This window comes from Dendrobates tinctorius, unplaced genomic scaffold (genome assembly GCF_039654945.1).
Source record: "Dendrobates tinctorius isolate UK_male_01 unplaced genomic scaffold, ASM3965494v1 ptg000126l, whole genome shotgun sequence".
In the NCBI taxonomy this organism is placed as follows: Eukaryota; Metazoa; Chordata; class Amphibia; order Anura; family Dendrobatidae; genus Dendrobates; species Dendrobates tinctorius.
Window position 1 is genome coordinate 24,365,785 of NW_027361794.1, and position 20,038 is coordinate 24,385,822.

At 43.7% G+C, this 20,038-nt stretch overlaps 2 protein-coding genes across 3 annotated transcripts in view; both read left to right on the top strand.

Annotated features, from left to right (window-relative positions):
• The window catches only part of LOC141047183 (uncharacterized), a 40,216-nt gene extending 39,068 nt beyond the window's left edge, over positions 1 to 1,148 (top strand). Inside the window, exon 6 of the mRNA XM_073542139.1 lies at positions 245 to 1,148. Coding sequence (XP_073398240.1) covers positions 245 to 1,095 — 851 coding nt within the window. The 3' untranslated portion in view covers positions 1,096 to 1,148. The remainder of the gene's footprint in view (positions 1 to 244) is intronic.
• A 10,144-nt stretch (positions 1,149 to 11,292) lies between these two features.
• Positions 11,293 to 19,487, top strand: LOC141047097 (uncharacterized). 2 transcript variants are annotated; one of them, XM_073542060.1, is made up of 5 exons: positions 11,293 to 11,468; positions 11,552 to 11,675; positions 12,686 to 12,783; positions 14,750 to 14,840; positions 17,591 to 19,487. In XM_073542060.1, the coding sequence occupies exons 1-5, from the start codon at positions 11,409 to 11,411 to the stop codon at positions 19,282 to 19,284; spliced, it is 2,067 nt and encodes a 688-aa protein (XP_073398161.1). In that variant the 5' UTR covers positions 11,293 to 11,408; the 3' UTR covers positions 19,285 to 19,487. The 2 variants fall into 2 exon arrangements, with proteins under 2 accessions (XP_073398161.1, XP_073398162.1); XM_073542061.1 differs by having other exon boundaries at positions 17,594 to 19,487.
• The last annotated feature ends 551 nt before the right edge of the window (positions 19,488 to 20,038 follow it).

Consider the following 20,038-nt stretch of genomic DNA (forward strand, 5'->3'; position numbering starts at 1 on the left):
CTACATAACATTGATTGGTTTCTTTTTATTCGATATTTGGGAGGCAGAATGAACAAACAGTTGAACACCGCACACTACTGGCTCATCCAACAAGGTTTTCTATTAGACTGTGAACTGTCATTGTTTTGGTAAATAAAGTTTTTTACATAGTTTGCCATTTTTATGGACAGTTTAAGTAGAAATGTTCAAAAATATAAAACTCAAGGATATTTTATTAATAAATAATTGTTTTTTATCTTAGCAGATGACCGTACCAGGAGATCAGAGGGACAGCTGACATCTTCAATTTTTAAATCTGATGATCTTGAGATCCTACAGGGTACAACAGAAGTGATTGCCATTACTCCAGATATACCATCATCCATTCACAGCAAAGATCTGTCATCTGATTATATGAAACAGGTCCCACCTTCTGATTCATTACTGACTACTAAGGAAAATCAAAGTCACAAAAGAGGCATTATAAAACAAACTGCTCCTAAAGCAAAGAAGTCATTTTCCTGTTCAGAATGTGGGAAATGTTTTAAACAGAAATGGAATCTTGATATACACCAAAGAACTCACACAGGAAAGAAGTCATTTTCATGTTCAGAATGTGGGAAATGTTTTAACAAGAAATCACATTTTGTAACACACCAGAGAACTCACACAGGAGAGAAGCCTTTTTCCTGTTCAGAATGTGGGAAATGTTTTAACCAGAAAGGGTGTCTTAATGAACATCATAGAACTCACACAGGGGAGAAGCCTTTTTCATGTTCAGAATGTGGCAAATGTTTTACTCAGAATTCACATCTTGTTAGACATGAGAGAATTCACCCAGGAGAGAGGCCATATTCATGTTCAAAATGTGGGAAATGTTTTAAATGGAAAATAGATCTTGATCACCATCAAATAACCCACACAGGGAAGCTTTTTTCCTGTTCAGAATGTGGGAAATGTTTTAACCATAAAGGGAATTTTGTTACTCACCAAAGAACGCACACAGGGGAGAAGCCTTTTTCATGTTCAGAATGTGGGAAATGTTTTAACCGGAAAGCGCTTCTTGTTAGACATCAGAGCAGTCACACAGGGGAGAAGCCGTTTTCATTTTCTTAATGTGGGAAATATTTTACTTGGAAATCAACTGTTAATAAACATCAGAGATGTCACATAGTGGGAAGCCTTTTTATGTTCATAGTGTTGGAATAGTTTTAACCAAAACTGAATCTTTTTAAATGGGTTGTCTCTTGTCATTCCTCATGTTTGCTGACAAAAAGATAAAACTAAACTTTATTAATTCCAAATGTAAAACTATACCCATAATTCACCCCTTGAAGGTTAGTCAATAGGTGACTAATAGAAAAAACATGTGCCCCACAGTTCAGTATATAGTGTGAGGTGACGTATAGACAGTCACTGTCCAAGCCTCTTATTTCTGCAGGCTTCATCGTCCTCACCAAAGGCGTCTTCAGGAGACTATATAATATTGACCTATATTCAAGCGAGACTAGACAAATAAACCTAAAATCATGTATCATGTTATCCGAAACAGTCAGAAAACCAGCCACATATTGGCAGATCCCAGACCTCAGACTATATACTGTGTAAGTTTATAAGCCCCTCCAGTGTCAGGAATAGATAGTATGTGACAATACAGTATAATTCTTGTGTTTTTCTCCTATAGGGACTGCCCTAGTTTGGTAATGTAACTGCTGTTAATTAGTAGTGCAGACAAATTGTCCTAGACTAAACTCAGTCTTCAGACGGCCCAATATGTACCACTCAGGGAAAACTTACCTGCTCCAAAGATCATTAGCAGCTTCTAACTAATGGCCATGCTGCGGTCTGTCAGGGAATGAGTGCAATATCGGTATAAAGACTAGGGATATGTGCAGTCATAATGTCTGGGAGATCTGTGCCATTAATTAGTATGAATATGGAAATTATCTCTGAAAGGTAAGTGTTCCCTGAGCGGTATATACGGTATTATCACATACTATCTATTCCTGACACTGGAGTGGCTTATAAACTTACACAGTATATAGTCTGAGGTCTGGGATCTGCCAATATGTGGCTAGTTTTCTGACTGTTTCGGATAACATGATTCATGATTTTAGGGTTTTCTTCGTCTAGTCCCGCTTGAATATAGACAAACTAATCAAGGATACTAGATGTGGTACCGAGGACCAAAGACGGGGTACTCAGAAGGAAGCTAAGAAAAAGGAAGGAAAACTTCTTTCCTGCATGCTGACCAACGCAAGAAGCCTGACCAATAAGATTGAAGATCGGGAGTTGGTAATGTATGAGGAAAAATACGACATAGTAGGAATAACTGAGACATGGTTAGACGACAGCTATGACTGGGCGGCTAACTTGCAAGGATATGATTTGTTTAGGAGGGATCGTAAAAAAAGGAAAGGGGGCGGAGTCTGTCTATATATAAAGTCCACTTTAAAGCCCACACTAAGAGAAGATATACAAGAGGGAAATGAAGAGGTGGAGTCTCTATGGGTGGAGATACAAGGAGAGAAAAGTTATAAAATCCTCATAGGGGTTTGTTATAAGCCACCAAATATAACAGAAACCACTGAAAATGTATTATTGAAACAAAGAGACAAAGCAGCAAATCCCAATGAGGTGATTATTATGGGAGACTTCAACTACCCCGACATAGACTGGGAAACGGAAACCTGCGGATCTCAGAGAGGAAACCAATTTCTGTCAGTGACCAAGGATAATTATCTGTCCCCACTTGTGCAGGGCCCAACTAGAGGGACGGCCCTTCTGGACTAAATGTTAAGCCACAGGCCAGATAGAATAACAGAAGTCCGAGTCGATGGCACCGAGGGAACAGTGACCACAATAGAATACAAGTCCACTTGTCCTTCAGTAAGGAGCCCTGGAAGGGGGTTACCAAAACGCTGAATTTCAGGAAAGCAAAGTTTGATCAGCTTAGATAGGACCTTCGCCGAATTGATTGGGACAATGTCCTCAAAAATAGGAGCACAGAAAATAAATGGGAAATATTTAAATCAGTCTTACACACCCACTGCGAGCTAGCCATACCGTACAGAAATAAAAGGGCTAGGAACAGGAGAACACCAATGTGGCTAAATAAGGATGTAAAAAGGGCAATAAATAACAAGAACAAGGCATTTAGGAAGCTAAAACAAGAAGGCAATGAAGAAGCATTAAAAAGTTATAGAGAAAAAAATAAAATGTGCAAAAAACAAATACATTTAGCAAAAGTGGAAACTGAGAGACTCATTGCTAAGGAAAGTAAAACAAACCCCAAACTATTCTTTAATTATATAAACAGTAAAAAGATTAAAATTGATGGTGTCGGCCCTTTAAAGAACAATGAGGGTGAAATCATAGAGAGCGATATGGGAAAAGCAAATGTTTTAACCCCTTAACCCCCAAAGGTGGTTTGTACGTTCATGCCCGGGCCAATTTTTACAATTCTGACCACTGTCCCTTTATGAGGTAATAACTCTGAAACGCTTCCATGGATCCCGGTGATTCTGACATTGTTTTCTCGTGACATATTGTACTTCATGCTAGTGTTAAAATTTCATTCATATAACTTGCGTTTATTTGTGAAAAAAATGGAAATTTGGCGAAAATTTTGAAAATTTCGCAATTTTCCAACTTTGAATTTTTATGCCCTTAAATCACAGAGATATGTCACACAAAAAACTTAATAAGTAACATTTCCCACATGTTTACATCAGCACAATTTTGGAACCAAATTTTTTTTTGTTAGGAAGTTATAAGGGTTAAAAGTTGACCAGCGATTTCTTATTTTTACACCATTTTATTTTTACGGACCACATCACATTTGAAGTCACTTTGAGGGGTCTATATGATAGAAAATACCCAAAAGTGACACCATATCTAAAGGGCTGTCACATTGTAGAAGGATCAACTTTATTCTCATTTGCACAAGGAAAGACTAGAAGCAATGGGATGAAACTGAAGCGGAGGAGACACAGATTAGATATTAGAAAAAACTTTTTGACAGTTAGAGTGATCAATGAGTGGAACAGGCTGCCACGAGAAGTGGTGAGTTCTCCTTCAATGGAAGTCTTCAAACAGAGGCTGGACAGACATCTGACTGGGATGATTTAGCGAATCCTGCTTTGAGCAGGGGGTTGGACCAGATGGCCCAGGAGGTCCCTTCCAACTCTACGATTCTATGATTCCATTCTAAAAACTGCACCCATTAAGGTGCTCAAAACCACATTCAATAAGTTTATTAACCCTTCAGGTGCTTCACAGGAACTTTTTGAATATTTAAAAAAAATGAACATTTAACTTTTTCACAAAAAAAACCTTCAGGTTCAATTTTTTTTATTTTACCAAGTGTGAAAGGAGAAATTAGACTGCAAAAGTTATTGTGCTATTTGTCCTGAGTACGCTGATACCTGATATGTGGGGGGAACCACTGTTTCGACTCATGGCAGAGCTCAGAAGGGAAGAAGTGCCGTTTGACTATTTCAATGCAAAATTGGCTGGAATTCAGATTGGACGCCATGTCACGTTTGGAGAGCCCCTGATGTACCTAAACAGTGGAAACCCCCTACAAGTGACCTCATTTTGGAAACTAGACCCCCCAAGGAACTTGTGGCCAAAAGTATTGACACCCCTGCAATTCTGTCAGATAATACTCCGTTTCTTCCTAAAAATGATTGCAAACACAAATTCTTTGGTATTATTATCTTCATTTAATTTGTCTTAAATGAAAAAACACAAAAAGAATTGTCCTAAAGCCAAATTGGATATAATTCCACACCAAACATAAAAAAGAGGGTGGACAAAAGTATTGGCACTGTTTGAAAAATCATGTGATGCTTCTCTAATTTGTGTAATTAACAGCACCTGTAACTTACCTGTGGCACCTAACAGGTGTTGGCAATAACTAAATCACACTTGCAGCCAGTTGGCATGGATTAAAGTTGACTCAATATCTGTCCTGTGTCCTTGTGTGTACCACATTGAGCATGGAGAAAAAAAAGACCAAAGAACTGTCTGAGGACTTGAGAAACCAAATTGTGAGGAAGCATGAGCAATCTCAAGGCTACAAGTCCATCTCCAAAGACCTGAATGTTCCTGTGTCTACCGTGCACAGTGTCATCAAGAAGTTTAAAGCCCATGGCACTGTGGCTAACCTCCCTAGATGTGGACGGAAAAGAAAAATTGACAAGAGATTTCAACGCAAGATTGTGCGGATGTTGGATAAAGAACCTCGACTAACATCCAAACAAGTTCAAGCTGCCCTGCAGTCCGAGGGTACAACAGTGTCAACCCGTACTATCCATCGGTGTCTGAATGAAAAGTTACTGTATGGTAGGAGACCCAGGAAGACCCCACTTCTTACCCCGAGACATAAAAAAGCCAGGCTGGAGTTTGCAAAAACTTACCTGAAAAAGCCTAAAACGTTTTGGAAGAATGTTCTCTGGTCAGATGAGTCAAAAGTAGAGCTTTTTGGGCAAAGGCATCAACATAGACTTTACAGGAGAAAAAAAAGGCATTCAAAGAAAAGAACACGGTCCCTACAGTCAAACATGGCAGAGGTTCCCTGATGCTTTGGGGTTGCTTTGCTGCCTCTGGCACTGGACTGCTTGACCGTGTGCATGGCATTATGAAGTCAGAAGACTACCAACAAATTTTGCAGCATAATGTAGGGCCCAGTGTGAGAAAGCTGGGTCTCCCTCAGAGGTCATGGGTCTTCCAGCAGGACAATGACCCAAAACACACTTCAAAAAGCACTAGAAAATGGTTTGAGAGAAAGCACTGGAGACTTCTAAGGTGGCCAGCAATGAGTCCAGACCTGAATCCCATAGAACACCTGTGGAGAGATCTAAAAATGGCAGTTTGGAGAAGGCACCCTTCAAATATCAGGGACCTGGAGTAGTTTGCCAAAGAAGAATGGTCTAAAATTCCAGCAGAGCATTGTAAGAAACTCATTGATGGTTACCAGAAGCGGTTGGTCGCAGTTATTTTGGCTAAAGGTTGTGCAACCAAGTATTAGGCTGAGGGTGCCAATACTTTTGTCTGGCCCATTTTTGGAGTTTTGTGTGAAATGATCAATGTTTTGCTTTTTGCTTCATTCTCTTTTGTGTTTTTTCATTTAAGACAAATTAAATGAAGATAATACCAAAGAATTTGTGTTTGCAATCATTTTCAGGAAGAAACTGAGTATTATCTGACAGAATTGCAGGGGTGTCAATATTTTTGGCCACAACTGTAGATGTGTGGTGAGAACTTTGAACCCCCATGGGCTTCACAGAAGTTTATAACGTACAGTCGTACAATTAAAAAATGAAATTTTTTCCTCAAAAATGATCTTTTCACTCTCAATTCTTATTTTTCCAACCATCATCCACAGAGCCAGAGGGGATTTAGCAGAGTAGTTTGGGGGACATGTAGGACTTGTTATTTATCACTTTTTATTCTGCTGTTTGTGAGGTAGGATGTACAAAAAGACGGTAATTCTGCTAATGTTTTCTATTATGTGATTGTACGGCACCTTCACACGACCTGTCATGTTTTTCACAGATGCCACGTGTCCCCTATTTGACCTATGGTGCTGCTCTCATGTCCATGTTTTCCCAGCAGCACAGATGACAAAGGGCCAATACAAGTCTATGAGTCCGTGTAAACGTGCCGTCTGTGTGCTGTACATGTGTCGTCCGTGTGCTGTACATGTGCCGTACGTGTGCTGTACATGAGCCGTCCGTGTGCTGTAGATGTGCCATTCGTGTTTAACACGGAAATTATATGAGAAGCTTTGTAATTCCATTATCCATATGGATGACCAAGATCAGAGTCTCATTATCCCTAGTAGAGAAGCTCCAGAGACAAAGACCCCGTCTGGTCCTAACACGCTGGGGGCCCGGAGTATCCAGCCACGGGGCCCGGATTCTCTCATTTGTGGCCCCAGCATTTCTTGTAGAATAAATCCCTTTCTCACACAGTCCTGTAGTAATGACTTTGTTCTCAAGTTTTGTAGGAGGGTTCGTCTGACTCCATCTTATGTTATCGGTATAAGTGCGAGAGACCAACGACCGCAGTTTTACCGTGTGTGTCCGGGTTCAGTTCTACAGTGTGAGAGATGCAGGGTCTGTGACCGAAGCTGGGGATATACAGGTGTAAACAGTGTACACTGTGGGGTCTGCTACCGAAGCTGGGGGTATACGGGTGTATACAGCGTACACAGGTGTCTGCGTCCAAAGCTGGGGGTATACAGGTGTATACAGCATACACAGAGGGGTCTATGACCGAAGCTGGGGGTTTACAGGTGTATACAGTGTACACCGGGGTTTGCAACCAAAGCTAGGGGTCTACATGTGTATACAGTGTACACAGGAGTCTGCGACTGAAGCTGGGGATATACGGGTGTGTACAGCCTACACACAGGGGTCTGTGACCGAAGCTGGGGGTATATGGGTGTATACAGTGTACACAGGGGTCTGCGACAGAAGCTGTGGGTATACGTGTGTATACAGTGTACACAGGGGTCTGCGACCGAAGCTGGGGGCATACAGATGTATACAGCATACACACAGGGGTCTGCAACCAAACCTGGGGGTATATGGTTGTATACAGCATACTGTTATGATTGGGTCACCGAGGAGGAGAGCAAGCCCAAGCTAAGCCACAGAAAACCAGAGAAGTTGGTAACTAGACAGATTGCAGACCTCTGATCCTATCCACACAACTATCAGTAGCCGTGGAGGGTGCCTGCGATGATCCTAGACGCCTTGGCACAGCCGGAGAGCTAACTAAGCCTAAAGGAAGAAAGGGGAAATCTAAACTGCCCCGAAGTAGACCCCAAAGGAAGATAGCCCCCAAACATATTGTCAGTGAGACAAGATGAAAACGCAAACGTAGGCAGGAAAATAGACTGACCAAATGATGGGGCCCACACTAACTAGACAGGAGAGGAAAGGAAAGACACTGTCTGCAATCACGCAAAAAACCCTGCCAAAAAGTCCAACACGTCTGATGCAAAAAATACTGAAGTTGCATGACTTCACCCACTATATCAGCACTCTGGTATATTCTGAAAGCAGAGCAAAAAGAGGCCAATCTAATAAGGGATGAAAACAAACTGGCACAAGCAGTAACATATGGATGGAGATTCAGCACAGCCCCAGCCGGAGCTGGCTGACCCGCACAAAACTGAAATAGACAAAACCAGATCAAATGTGAACAGAATAGCAAAAGAACACTTAGCTGAACATGCAGGGACTGAGCTGGAAACTAAGACCTCAGGAGGCAGGAAAAAATCACCAGCAGGGATAGAGGGAGTTGGCTGTCTTAAATTCAGTCTGAAACCCCAGATCTCCAATCGTCGTCCTCATTATCAGGTGGCAAGCCTCTGTTAATCAGATCAGCTCCATTACCTCCAGTAACCACCAGAGGGAGCCCAGAAAGAGAACTCACAACCCCTCTGTCAATTTGACCAGCTCCACTATGTTCAGTAGTAACCAGAGGTAGGCCAGAAAGCGAATTCACAACAGCTTACACACAGGGGTCTGGAACCGAACCTGGGGGTATGCGGGTGTATACAGAGTACACAGAGGGGTCTGCAACTGAAGCTGGGGGAATACAGGTGTATACAGCATACACAGAAGGGTCTCCAACTGAAGCTGGGGATATACGGGTGTATACAGCGTACACAGGGGGGTCCTCAACCAAAGCTGGGGTATTTGGGTGTATACAGCATACACAGAGGGGTCTGTGACCAAAGCTTGGGGTATACGGGTGTATACAGCATACACAGATGGGTCTGTGACTGAAGATGGGGTATACAGAGTACACAGATGGGTCGGCACAAATGCGGCTCCGCTCCAAACACCCTGTACACAGGGCTCCGCTCCGTACACTTCGTACAGATGAGGCTCCGCTCTGTACATCTCACACACATGCGGCTCCGCACCGTACACCTCCTACACACGCGGCTCCGCTCCGTACACCTCGTACACACGGCTCCGCTCCATACACCTTGTACGCACGGCCCTGCTCCGCACACCTCATACACACGGTTCTGCTCCGTACACCTCGTACACAAGCGATTCTGCTCTGTACACCTCATACACACAGGGCTCCGCTCCGTATACCTCGTACACACGCAGCTCCGCTCTGTACACCTCGCACACACACTTCTCCACTCCGTACACCTCATACACACTGTTCTGCTCCGTACACCTCGTACACAAGCGATTCTGCTCTGTACACCTCGTAAACACAGGGCTCCACTCCGTACACCTCGTACACACACAGCTCCGCTCCGTACACCTCGTACACACAGGGCTCTGCTCCGTACACCTCGTACACACACTTCTCCACTCCGTACACCTCGTACACATGTGGCTCTGCTCCGTACACCTCGTAAACACAGGGCTCCGCTCCGTACACCTCGTACACACACAGCTCTGCTCCGTACACCTCGTACAAACACGGCTCCGCTCCGTACACCTCGTACACACGCGGCTCCACTCCGTACACCTCGTACACATGCGGCTCTGCTCCGTACACGTGGCCCCACTCCGTACAGCTCGTACACGTGGCTCCGCTCTGTACACCTTGTACACACACGGCTCAGTTCCGTACACCTCATACACACACGGCTCCGCTCCGTACACCTCGTACACACACGGCTCCGCTCCGTACACCTCGTACACACACGGCTCCGCTCTGTACACCTTGTAAACACACGGCCCCGCTCTGTACACCCCGTACACACACGGCTCCGCTCCGTACACCTCGTATACATGCGGCTCTGCTCCGTACACATGTGGCCCCGCTCCGTACACCTCGTACACACACGGCTCCGCTCCGTACACCTTGTACACACACGGCTCCGCTCCGTACACCTTGTACACACGCGGCTCTGCTCCGTACACCTCGTACACACACGGCCCCGCTCCGTATACCCCGTACACACATGGCTCCGCTCCGTACACCTCACACACACGGCTCCGCTCCGTACACCTCGTACATACACGGCTCCGCTCCGTACACCTCGTACACACGCGCCTCTGCTACATCCACCCTATAAACCCCTCCTGACTCCACACAGAAACTTCCCCTCATCCAGCACCATGACAACCAGCACAGCAGAGTCCTGCACACACTGAGGCCCCTGATCATGTGACTCCTGACTCCTCCCCTCCTGTGACCTCATCACAGGTCCTGTGCGCACAGAGCAGCTGTAGAAATCTCCGGACTCGGGGGTCTCACCAGACTTCGCTCTTTTCTTGCAGGGGCCGCAGTGGATTTCATCCTGGATCCATAGAGCTGAATAGAGGAGCGATGTTCCTTCACTCTGATGGGAATTGATGGTGACGATTGTCCAACGTCCACGTTACCGAGGAAATCCCCCCAGGACTGCAGCCGGTAAAGACCCCGATATCCACAGGTGTCCCCTCTAATTGGGGGAAAGGGATAGAAAAGCCTCTTATCCCGAGGGGAAACCCTGTACATGGAGACATCGGCCTCAGATCTCTCCTGTCCTGTTCTTCCAGAAAAGCCTCAAACTTCTGTGTGTGACTCAGAGCTGAGATCTAACGTGAGAGAAGATTCCAGTGCGGGGAAGACGGGAAACCTTCATATAGACGGCCGGTGGGGATGGAGGCAGTGACCGACTCTGGCCACATCTGTCTCTAGAGCCGCAGTAGAAGATGAAGATGTCGTCCTCATCATGAAGGAGTTATTTCTCATGTCGCGTGTAATGAATATCTCCTGCAGTATTGCTAATGCCGATTCCAGTGTCGGTAATGAGAGGAGAATTAGCGTTATGGAAGATGAGTCTATGAGGAACGTGTTCAGCTGCCGACTCCGAGGAGGAAACTGCTTGTTGTCTGGGGCCTAAATATATAGGTTTTATTAGTAGATGTCAGGGAAGAAAACTAAACCCTGTAAGATAATAAATCTCCTCATATGTTTCCCTTATTATCTCCAGTAATTGTATTATTACACAGGATTCTTATGATGTTACATCGGATCATCTTCTCATTCAGGTCTCTACAATATTGGATCCTCTCAGTGAAGATCTTCTACAAAAGAGAGTTTTCCTAATTTACCCATCAAGGATGGATATGGACAGAGACAAGATGGCGGAGAGGATGTTACACCTCACCCTAGAGATCCTCTTCCGTCTCACTGGAGAGGTGAGAGATTCTGATGACGTCACATTACATCATTCTTATCTATGGGAATAACAGATGGACAGAACTGGAGAGGTGAGGACTCTGGAAATGTCTGTAGTGAGATTTATTAATGTGTCTCTCCATAACCAGGATTACACCGTGGTGAAGAAGACCTCTAGTGATCGCTGTCAGGACCCTGTGTCTGAGGGATGGGGAAGACCCCTGAGCCCAATCACGGGGCCTCCACCTCACCCCCTGATCCATGAGGACATGAATGACCAGAAGGTCTTAGAACTCATCCACAAGATGATTGAGCTGCTGACTGGAGAGGTGACACTGCTGGGAATGCTGGGACATTATACAGTAACGCTATGAAGAGATCGGGGGGATGATGGTATCATTGTATGTGTCAGGTTCCTATAAGGTGTCAGGATGTCGCTGTCTATTTCTCCATGGAGGAGTGGGAGTATTTAGAAGGACACAGAGATCTGTACAAGAATGTCATAATGGAGGTTCCCCAGCCCCTCACATCTCCAGGTAATAGGACTAAGACTGGGTTCACACGTAGCGGAACTCTCGCGGAAATTCCCGCGAAAATTTCGGAATTCCATTCCGCGGGAAAATTGCATTTTAAATTCTCGCGATTTTCCCACGGAAAAACTAGCATTTTGCAAGCGTAATTAGCTTGCAGAATTGCTAGCGTTATCCAAGTGATCTGGAGCATCGCTTGGAGAACTGATTGACAGGTTGGTCACACACATCAAACATAGAGTTTGACGAGTGTGACCAACTTTTTACTATTGAGGCCACCTATGCGGCATCAATAGTAAAAGATGGAATGTAAAAAATAGTAATAAAAAAAAAAATATTGTTATTCTCACCTTCCGATGTCCCGCGCAGCCTTCTCGCCTCTCTCCACGCTCCCGGTCCCAGTAATCCTTTGCGACAATTACCGCAATGACGTCTGTTCTCGTGGGATCGCGACGTCTCGCGGTCCTTTGCGATGACGTCACGCGAATGACCGCGAGACTTCGCGATCCCGCGAGAACGGACATCATCGCTCGCAAAGGCTTACTGGGACCGGGAGCGTGGAGAGAGGCGGGAAGGCTGCGCGGGATGTCGGAAGGTGAGAATAACAATATTTTTTATTTTAAATTCTATTTTTTACAGTGATGTGGTGCCCAAAGCCCGAAGGACAGTCTCCTCTCCTCCGGACCGTGGGTACCATCCGCAAATGTTCATTTCGCATGGTGTGCACAGCCACATGCAGAAAGTAAGCAGAACAATGCATCCCTATGGGTGCGGGATCGCCGCGATTCCGCGAAATTAATGAGCATGCTGCGTTTTTTACCGTAGCGATTCCGCCGCGGTGAAAACCACAGCATTGCGGAATGCATGGGATGCTTATTTTTCGCAGCAAAATCGCGCGGTTAAAACCGCTGCGGAAACGCGAAAAAAAGCCACATGTGAACTCAGCCTAAATACACACGGCCTATAGTTATCTGTATGTAGAGAATGAATTCAGTCCCTGTATGTGTTTCCTCCAGATCTATCCAGTAAGAGGACAACACCAGAGAGATGTCCCCGTCCTCTTCTTCCACAGGACTGTAACCAAGAAGATCCCAATGTCCCTCAGGATCATCAGGTAGGTGGAGATAAGGTGTCAGGAGATCCCCCCCTATGATGTGTAGACGGCTGTGAAGGTCTTGTGCTCAGTCTTGTTTTATCTCACCATCCTGGTAGCTCTTCTCTGAACTTGATCTCGCTTTTCAATGCTTTTTTAAAATGTGGTGCCCAGAACTGGACACAGTGTTTCAGAAGAGATCTGACCAAGAAGGAGTAGACGAGAATAATTATTTGACGTGATTTAGACTCTATACTTCTCTAAATACGTCACAGAACTTATGTTGGCAGCGGATTACTCATGATTCTCTCCAAGAGTGTGACAACAGAACTTGTTTATTCGAGAACAATCAGGAACAATATATGATCAGCTTAATAGATCAGGAATAAATCATTTCTGTGTCTCTATCTATGCAGCATCTACAGAAGGTTGCTTCTCTCATACACAGACAGGAAAACAAGAAATACAATCACATGCTTTCCCTGTGTGAGCCTCTGGGAGGTTTTTTTTAACTTTTAAAACATCATACAAAACTGTCAACTAAACACTCATACACCCCACTCAACAACGACTTACCCTGTTAGTCCCATTGCGGTTCTGAAGTCCACAAACTTGGCTCTTGATAATGGCTTTGTCATACCATCAGCTATCATCTTGTCAGACTCGCAATTAACAAACTCGAGTAAACCACGTTCTACTAAGTCACGTAAGTGGTGATGTTTTACATCAATGTGCTTAGTCCTTGCACTAATCTTACTGCTGGCAAGGTAACTGTTGGTTGAGCTAATGGCTTGCCAAAATCTTCCAAAAGTTGTTTCAACCAAATTATTTCTTGACTTGCATAAGCAGCAGACATATATTCTGCTTCTGTAGAAGATAATGCGACTGGCACTTGTTTTCTGTTGGACCAAGAAATTAAATTTTCTCCTAATTAGAACAAGTAACCACTTGTTGATTTCCGATCGCTTGAATCTCCAGCCCAATCTGCATCCACATAACCTCTGAGAGTGAGATCTCCTGATGCAGAAATCCTAAGATTTAGCCTTAGAGTTTCTCAAAGAATTCTCCTAATTGCATTCCACTCTCTTTGGCGTGGCTTGCTTACACGACGACAGTCTGTGGTTGTGATATCCGAACGAGTTGCGGTTGCTATGTACAGAAGCGCCCCCACTGCTTGTCTTTAACTCTCATTGCTGGGTAGCAGATCTCCTTCTAACTTTAAGTAGGATGGATCCATTGGTGTTGACGCACCTTTGCTTTCTGACATTCCAAACTGGTTTAGGATTGCGGAAATTTTAGAACTTTGGTCAAGAAGAAAACTCCCATCTTCATCTCTATGGATTTGGATTCCCAAATAATACGTCATATTTCTAAGGTCCTTAGTCTCAAAAGTGCTGGTTGAGAATTTCTCCTAGCTTTGCAATTTCCTTTTCATCTTGATAAGACATGATTACATCGTCTACATATAGGAGAACATACATCCACTCCTTCGCCGCTACATTTTTCGTGTACAAGCATGGATCAGCTTGAGATCTCTTAAATCCTTCATCCCTCAAATCCTTGTTCATTTTCGAGTTCCAAGCTCTTGCCGACTGCTTAAGTCCATAGAGAGATTTTTGCATTTTACAAACAAGGTGCTCTTAAACATAATAACATAGTTAGCAAGGCCGAAAAAAGCCATGTGTCCATCCAGTTCAGCCTATATTCCGTCAGAATAAATCCCCAGATCTATGTCCTTCTACATCCAGCAGGTAAACAGAAAATACAGTCACATGCTCTTCCCGTGTGAGCCTCTGGGAGTTTTTTTTTAAAACTTTATAGACAGCATACAAATCTAGAAACAAAACACTCATTGACAGGAATGGAGTTGTTGCACTAAACATATTTCAACAACTTGTGTAATGAGAACGGTGGAGATGGTAGGATTAGAGCTGATCATAGATGGGACTTCTCCATCTGTCGGTGACTTTTACAATATTTGTTTCAGGGTGAAGATCTGACCCATATTAATACTACAGAGACATATGTGAGGGGTGATGAGCGGTGTAAAGAGGAGATTCCCACATATGACTACCCAGGTGAGTAGTAACCACTGAATGCAGAGAAGTCACAGATTCCTCTCAGTCACCGGCTGTGGCTGTTTTATCGGTGGTGTAGTCCGGCCGTATTACCATGGTCACCATTTTGCCTCTAGACCACAACATTCTCCTCCACCCAAAACTGTTCAAATGACTTTGGGCATTGAAAGCCCTTTTCTATAGAACTTAGAACCTGGAGGATCCATCCACCTCAAAATGCTGACCGTTACCTGCCCAGTTCTGTAACTATAAAGCCAAATGACAGCGTACGTAGAATGTGCTGACAAGATAGAAAATCACTTGAAGAAAAATATTATGATGGGCCTCTAAGAGAAAGCGGAGGGTAATGATGCTGTTGTCTTCCTAGAATCCGAAGATCTAATTTCAGAGCTGAAATCTCATCTCCCGAGATCTTGATACCGAGATCTCCATCTGCGCATGCGTCGCCCCCAGGCTGCCATGTTCACGGAGTCTTCCGCACAGGAGGAAACCACGGATATGCGGGGGGCTCTGGCCTTTCACAAAATGTCAGCAGAGCCCCCAGCAGCGGCGGACACACCAGGCAGCAGCAGCGGACACCCTGGGCAGCAGTGCCAGGCACTCCAGCAGCACCAAACTCTCTCAGTGGCGCACTACTCATCGGACACCCCCTCATCCCACCCTGTGGCCTGCAGCATCACCCCACTCCTGCCTCCTCCAGCAGCAACTATGGGACCCCACTTCACCACAGCAATAAGACGCATGGATTATAAGAAGCACCACCGTGTTATTAAAAATAATTTTTCCTATTTTTCTCCTCACAATTTGGGGTGTGTCTTATAATTCGGAGCGTCTTATAATCCAAAAAATACGGTAACATGTTTTTTTATTCTAGTTCTTTTTGTACAGGTTCATTTTGTATGGTAGTCTGATGATGGTGGGATCGGCCTGCCTCACTTATGTGAGTCTGCAACTACCTGGTAGCCTTTAAAATAAGGTCTCCATTACCTCTGCCAAATGCCTGAGATCTAAATTTAAGACACATCAGCTCTGCACTATTATAAGAAGTTATCCGTAAATGTCTAATATTTCTTGAAACTCATCTGACAGAAAATATTGGCCCTTACGATGGTTTAGATTGCCAAGAGCCACCGAGCCCCATACTCTAATTACCCAGAGAGTGTTCACCAGGATAATAGGAAACAAATGGACCTTACAAATGATTTCCCAATGTCTCTTGAATCCAACAATCCACCAGATATGTTTGTACACTACTCTCTGGGCACATGGTAGGGTAAGAAAGGAAGGAGCGCCATTTAGCTATTCGTACCCAGATCTTGATGGAATACTTTGCAGACACAATGTATTGGGAGCACTGTTAGTGATCACCTGGCAGATGAAAAGATGGCCACCACGAGAAGGCTTGGCTCTATCTACTCTATTTTCCAGATCCCAGTGATTGCCTTGCTCATCATCCTTTAACCCCTCTTCATGGATCTGGACTTACACAGAGACCCCTAGGCTTGGGCCAAGGTGTTACCTGCTATTCTGTGGGGTGAGATGGCAAGAAGAATAGTCAGGTAGTTGGTCATAACCAGGAGGGCAGAGAAAGTACAAAATCAGAAGACACAAGTGTAGTCAGTAAGCGGGCTGGGATTACACCAGGAAACAAATACACCAGCTGAGCACAGAGGACTGAACCAGAGGAGAACAAGGCTGTATCTGGCAGATTCCGGGAATATGCTTCAAGCTTTAGTAGGGTTTGGTGCTTTCTAATTGGCTTAAGCAGGTAGCAGATTGCTACCAGATTGCTGGACAGCACACAAACCCATACTGCCAGGCTGGATGAAACTACTGGTCTCAGGCACCCTAATCTTATTGGCTGGACAGAGCCAGCGCCGCCCAGAACTTCTGGTTTCGACGTCTCTTCTATTACCAGCAACGCCTGCACAATAAATAAGGCGCTGCTTGGTGATGGAATCAAACATCGCAGGAGCAGATTCCAGTGGAGAGGGGACACACCATCTGCAGATGCCCTAATATAGCAAAATTACAGGGAACTGAAGCAGTAGAAATCCCCATAAAGTGGCTCCATTATGGAAATTATAACCCTCAGTGAATTATTCTATGGGAGTAGTGACACTTTACGGAAATTAGCTCGCACTGGATGTTGCAACATGAAAATTGCACATTTGCCATTTTATTATCCAACACATAATGCCCGGATTGTGCTCCAGGAAACACACACCGTAAATTCAGTGGGTTCTTCTCACTATAGTAATGCCAAATATACGGATGCTAAATATGGTTTGGGCGCACTACAAGGCTCAGAAGAGAGTGGATATTTGACTTTGGGAGAGCGGATATTGCTGGATTGGTTTATGGAAGCCATGTTGCTTTTCAAGAGCTTTTGAGCCACAAATATTGTGGAAACCTTTTGGTTTTCCTCTGACAGATGATGGACCTTAGTGGTGTCTTGTGTTTCCGTGAGATGAGTAGATGTGTTATTGGTATAATTTTTGCCTATATAATATTGTTTTTTGGCTTTTTATTCCATGTTTGGGAGGCAGAATGAACAAACCACTGAACACCATGATGCACTGGTTCATGCTATGAGGCTTTCGATTAGACTGTGAACTGTCATTGTCTTGGAGAATAATTCAATATTTATAAAAAGCTTCTATTTTTTATGGACAGCTTAAGTAGAAATGTTCAAAAGTATAAAATGTGAAGATATTTTATTCAAAATTATTAATTGGTTTTATTTTTAGCAGATGACTGTACCAGGAGATCAGAGGGAACGCTGACATCTTCAATTTTTATATCTGATGATCTTGAGATCTCACAGGACCCAATTGAAGTTAATGACATTACTCCAGATATACCATCATCCCTTCATAGCAAAGATCTGTCATCTGATCCTATGAAACAGGTCCCATCTTTTGGTTCATTACCAACTACTAAGGAAAATCAAAGTCACAATATAGGCATTAAAAAATTAATTGATTCTAAAGGAAAGGAGACATTTTCATACTCAGAATATGGAAATAGTTTTCTTGAAAAGACTGTTCTTAAACATGAAAAAATTCATATAGCAGAGAATAGATTTTCCTGTTCAGAATGTGGGAAATATTTTACTCAGAATTCACATCTTGTTACACATGAGAGAATTCACACAGCAATGAAGCCATATTCATGCTCAGAATGTGGGAAATGTTTTACTCAGAATTCACATCTTGTTGCACATGAGAGAATTCACACAGGGGAGAAGCCATATTCATGTTCAGAATGTGGGAAATGTTTTAGCCAGAAATCAGATTTGGTTAAGCACCATAGAACTCACACTGGGGAGAAGCCTTTTTCCTGTTCACAATGTGGGAAATGTTTTAGCAAAAAATCAAATTGTGTTAAGCACCAGAGAACTCACAGAGGGGAGAAGCCTTTTTCCTGTTCAGAATGTGGGAAATGTTTTAGCAATAAATCAGATTGTGTTAAGCACCAGAGAATCCACACAGGGGAGAAGCTTTTTTCCTGTTCAGAATGTGGGAAATGTTTTATGAAGAAATCAGATTTGGTTAAGCACCAACGAACTCACACAGGGGAGAACCCTTTTTCCTGTTCAGAATGTGGGAAATGTTTTAACTGGAAATCACAATTGGTTTATCACCATAGAACTCACACGGGGGAGAAGCCTTTTTCCTGTTCAGAATGTGGGAAAAGTTTTAACTGGAAATCAGATTTGTTTAAGCACCAAAGAACTCACACGGGGGAGAAGCCTTTTTCCTGTTCAGAATGTGGGAACTGTTTTGCACATAAATCACATTTTGTTACTCACCATAGAACTCACACAGGGGAGAAGCCTTTTTCCTGTTCAGAATGTGGGAAATGTTTTACAAAGAAGTCAGATTTGGTTAGGCACCAAAAAATTCATACAGGGGAGAAGCCTTTTTCCTGTTCAGAATGTGGGAAATGCTTTGCAGATAAATCACATTTCGTTACTCACCATAAAACTCACACAGGGGAGAAGCCTTTTTCCTGTTCAGAATGTGGGAAATGTTTTACAAAGAAATCAGATATGGTTAAGCACCAAACAACTCACACAGGGGAGAAGCCTTTTTCCTGTTCAGAATGTGGGAAATGTTTTACCCAGAAATCATATTTGATTAAGCACCTAAGAACTCACACAGGGGAGAAGCCTTTTTCCTGTTCAGAATGTGGGAAATGTTTTACAAAGAAATCAGATATGGTTAAGCACCAAACAACTCACACAGGGGAGAAGCCTTTTTCCTGTTCAGAATGTGGGAAATGTTTTACCCAGAAATCATATTTGATTAAGCACCTAAGAACTCACACAGGGGAGAAGCCTTTTTCCTGTTCAGAATGTGGGAAATGTTTTGTGAGGAAATCATCTCTTCTTAGTCACCAAAAAACTCACACAGGGGAGAAACCTTTTTCATGTCCTTAATGTGGGAAATGTTTTCTATCTAAATCAACTCTTAATAAACGTCAGGGAAGTCATACGGGGAGAAGCTTTTTTCATGTTCAAAATGTTGGAAATATTTTAACTCAAAATTGTATCTTCTTAAATGTGTTGACCACTACTCGGACAACCCCTTGTCATTACTCATGTTTGGCAATGTTAAAATAAAAACACTCATTGTGCGAGAATGATCAGTACTAAATATATTGAACAGCCATGTCAGACTGAGCTGCCATGTTAGAAAAACTTTTGCCAACTAAACATTGCAGCTAATGAGATGACCTTATGGGAGCTCTAGCCAGAATTTAGACATAAAATGACATCAGAGCCATTAGCAGTAGAGTTGAGCAAAACAGGTCGACCAGATTCATAAGTCGCCGACTTATGCAAAAGTTGGCCATGCGGTCGTCAACCCAAGCGCCAAAGTCGGTTTTCCCAGAATGCCAGCATGTGACTTTTTTCAGCCAATGAGCAAGGACGTAAACTGTGGGCAATGAGATGACATGTGCAGCATCCGGGGGGAGAGAGAGAGATTTCACCGCCTCTAGGGTTAAAATTCATGCCGGCGAAAATCTTCCGGGCATGCGCACTTTAAAAAAGCGGTTCGGCATGTAGGTGTGTTTACTGTCCTCCACTCACTGCTGACTTTTATTCCCCATTGAGTTGCATTGGGTTTCGTGTTTCACGATAGTCGGCCAATTTAGTTCGACTCGACTTTTGAGAATGTCGGGTTTCATGA

Bases quoted from the DNA above. Each gene is read 5' to 3' on its own strand.
- LOC141047097 (XM_073542060.1), top strand. From the start codon at position 11,409: ATGAATGACCAGAAGGTCTTAGAACTCATCCACAAGATGATTGAGCTG. The intron at 12,784-14,749 runs GTAGGTGGAGAT...TATTTGTTTCAG, and splicing joins ATGTCCCTCAGGATCATCAG to GGTGAAGATCTGACCCATAT. The intron at 14,841-17,590 runs GTGAGTAGTAAC...TTTTATTTTTAG, and splicing joins TCCCACATATGACTACCCAG to CAGATGACTGTACCAGGAGA.